Source organism: Apaloderma vittatum, unplaced genomic scaffold, assembly GCF_000703405.1.
Source record: "Apaloderma vittatum isolate BGI_N311 unplaced genomic scaffold, ASM70340v1 scaffold39579, whole genome shotgun sequence".
Lineage (NCBI taxonomy): Eukaryota > Metazoa > Chordata > Aves > Trogoniformes > Trogonidae > Apaloderma > Apaloderma vittatum.
In genome coordinates this window covers 1-1,926 of record NW_009736556.1, presented here as the reverse complement: position 1 = coordinate 1,926, position 1,926 = coordinate 1, and the positions used below count along the sequence as shown (strand labels likewise).

At 41.2% G+C, this 1,926-nt stretch overlaps 1 protein-coding gene across 1 annotated transcript in view; it reads left to right on the top strand.

The window, feature by feature from the left end:
* PDCD2 (programmed cell death 2) overlaps window positions 1-1,920 on the top strand; it is a gene marked incomplete at both ends in the record, with an annotated part of 4,249 nt that extends 2,329 nt beyond the window's left edge. The window contains 2 exons of the mRNA XM_009877008.1: window positions 319-435; window positions 1,753-1,920. Of these exons, the coding sequence (XP_009875310.1) occupies window positions 319-435; window positions 1,753-1,920 (285 nt within the window). The remainder of the gene's footprint in view (window positions 1-318; window positions 436-1,752) is intronic.
* Between the last annotated feature and the right edge of the window lie 6 nt (window positions 1,921-1,926).

Here is a 1,926-nt window from a genome sequence, read left to right as displayed (position 1 = left end):
TCCCTATCTCAAGGCTATAAAATACATGACCTAGCATTTCTTGGTCCTTTAATCAGAGAGATGCAAAGTTGCAATTTATCCTTGGATTGTTGAAAAAAAACGGTGTGTGCATACTTGCATGATTCAAATAGTTTAAGAAAACTTACTGCATTTGGAACTGACAGATCTTGTCATGGGTATAGACTTTGCCATGGGTTTTACTTACAGGCACTGACCTTTTTCTGCACCATCTTAACAGCTTTGTCTGTGTCAGTAAATACAAAATCTTACACCAAGATGAAGACAGTCTTGAGAACTTAAACTTCTGCTCTTTTTTAGATTATTAGATACTGCAGAGGAGGAAAAGGCCCAGTCTGGGTGTCAGGTGAAAATATTCCCAAAGAAGAAGATATCCCAAATTGTTCGTGTGGTGCCAAAAGGATTTTTGAGTTCCAGGTATGTAGATTCATTTAGAGATAACATAGGTGATGTAGTTCAGACTTAACAGGAACTAATTGTACAGCTTTTGGCTTGTAATTAGACCAACGTAGTTAAAGTTCCCACAAAGTAACTACGCTAAATTACAGAGCCCTTATTTACTATTTTAACTGCTTTTTCCTATAAGACCTTCCACATGTAGAAGGCACGTTCCCACCTGATAATTTGTAGCATCCATAAAATGGTGTACTTGTGAATATGGAGCCATCCCTTAAGTAACACAAGTCTGGAATTGTGTATTTAAAAAAAAAAAAAAGCCTTCACAATGTGAATTGGAAATATGTCTACAGCATTCAGCTGTAGAATTCTGCATGTTGGAAGCACATGTATGGTGAATACGCTTAATGTAATGCAAAGGCAAAACGTAATTATGACTAATTTCAGATAGAGGAAGGAGGCTTACTGTCTCAGTTTAGAAGACAGGGGAAACCAAAAGCCTCTCTTAAGGTAGGGAAAATTAACCCCCCCCCCCACCTCCGAATTGCTATACCTTTGAAATTATGGGGCTTTCAGACAAAGATATGGGGATAGGAATACCAGTTCTTTACTGAGAATATTGCAAACTACAAAGGTAATGATACAGGAAAAAAAAACCAAGAAACAAATAATCCCAGAACCTGACAGAGTCAGAATACCTGACTTGGGAAAACAAAAAGTCCAAATAAATCCAAATTAAAGTCCTCCTGGAGTGGCAGATGCGGCTCCCGTTGGGAAGGGATAATCCGGTAGAGGGGTCCGGTGGCGACAGGGCAGAGTCCAGTCCTCCTAAGGCGAAAAATGGCCACAGCACCTCCCGGCGCTTCCACGAGTTCTAAAGGCGAAGAAATGGCCTCGTCTTCCCCAGCTCTTACGGCTTTAGGCCCTGGGGGCGGCCTCGCTGCTGCCCCTTCATTAACCCATGATTACCCATTAACAGAAAGCACCTGCCCCTGGAGTTAACAAGAAATGAAAATATCTTCCAACCGGTTTCAACAGATAAAAATAGAATTACACATTTTTGGTTACATATTGTAACCCAAGACACTTACAAATCAAGCAACGCTTAGTCAGTTTAGATAAAATAAGTAGGGCCATGCCTTTGATTCCCAGTGTATCTACTACAGTGCTTTGGGAATTTCAAATTTATTTTATTTGAGCTGTGTGCTGCTTGGTAGTGTTGGTTGGGATTTTGCTGTAAGAGAACATAAATGAAGGCTGGACCTTCTTTGTGAAGAGACACAAGGAGAGTGTAGAGAGCTGTGTCCTGTCTCTAAACCTTTTTTGTTTTCCTTGAAGATTATGCCACAGCTCCTGAACCACCTTGAGGTTGACAGCCTTGGAGAAAGCATTGACTGGGGCACACTGGTGGTGTACACTTGTGCTGACAACTGCGGTGAGGGCAATGAATACTTGGAAGAGTTCATATGGAAACAAGACTTCTCTGCAGGCTCTGCTCAGCTTCCAGCAAAT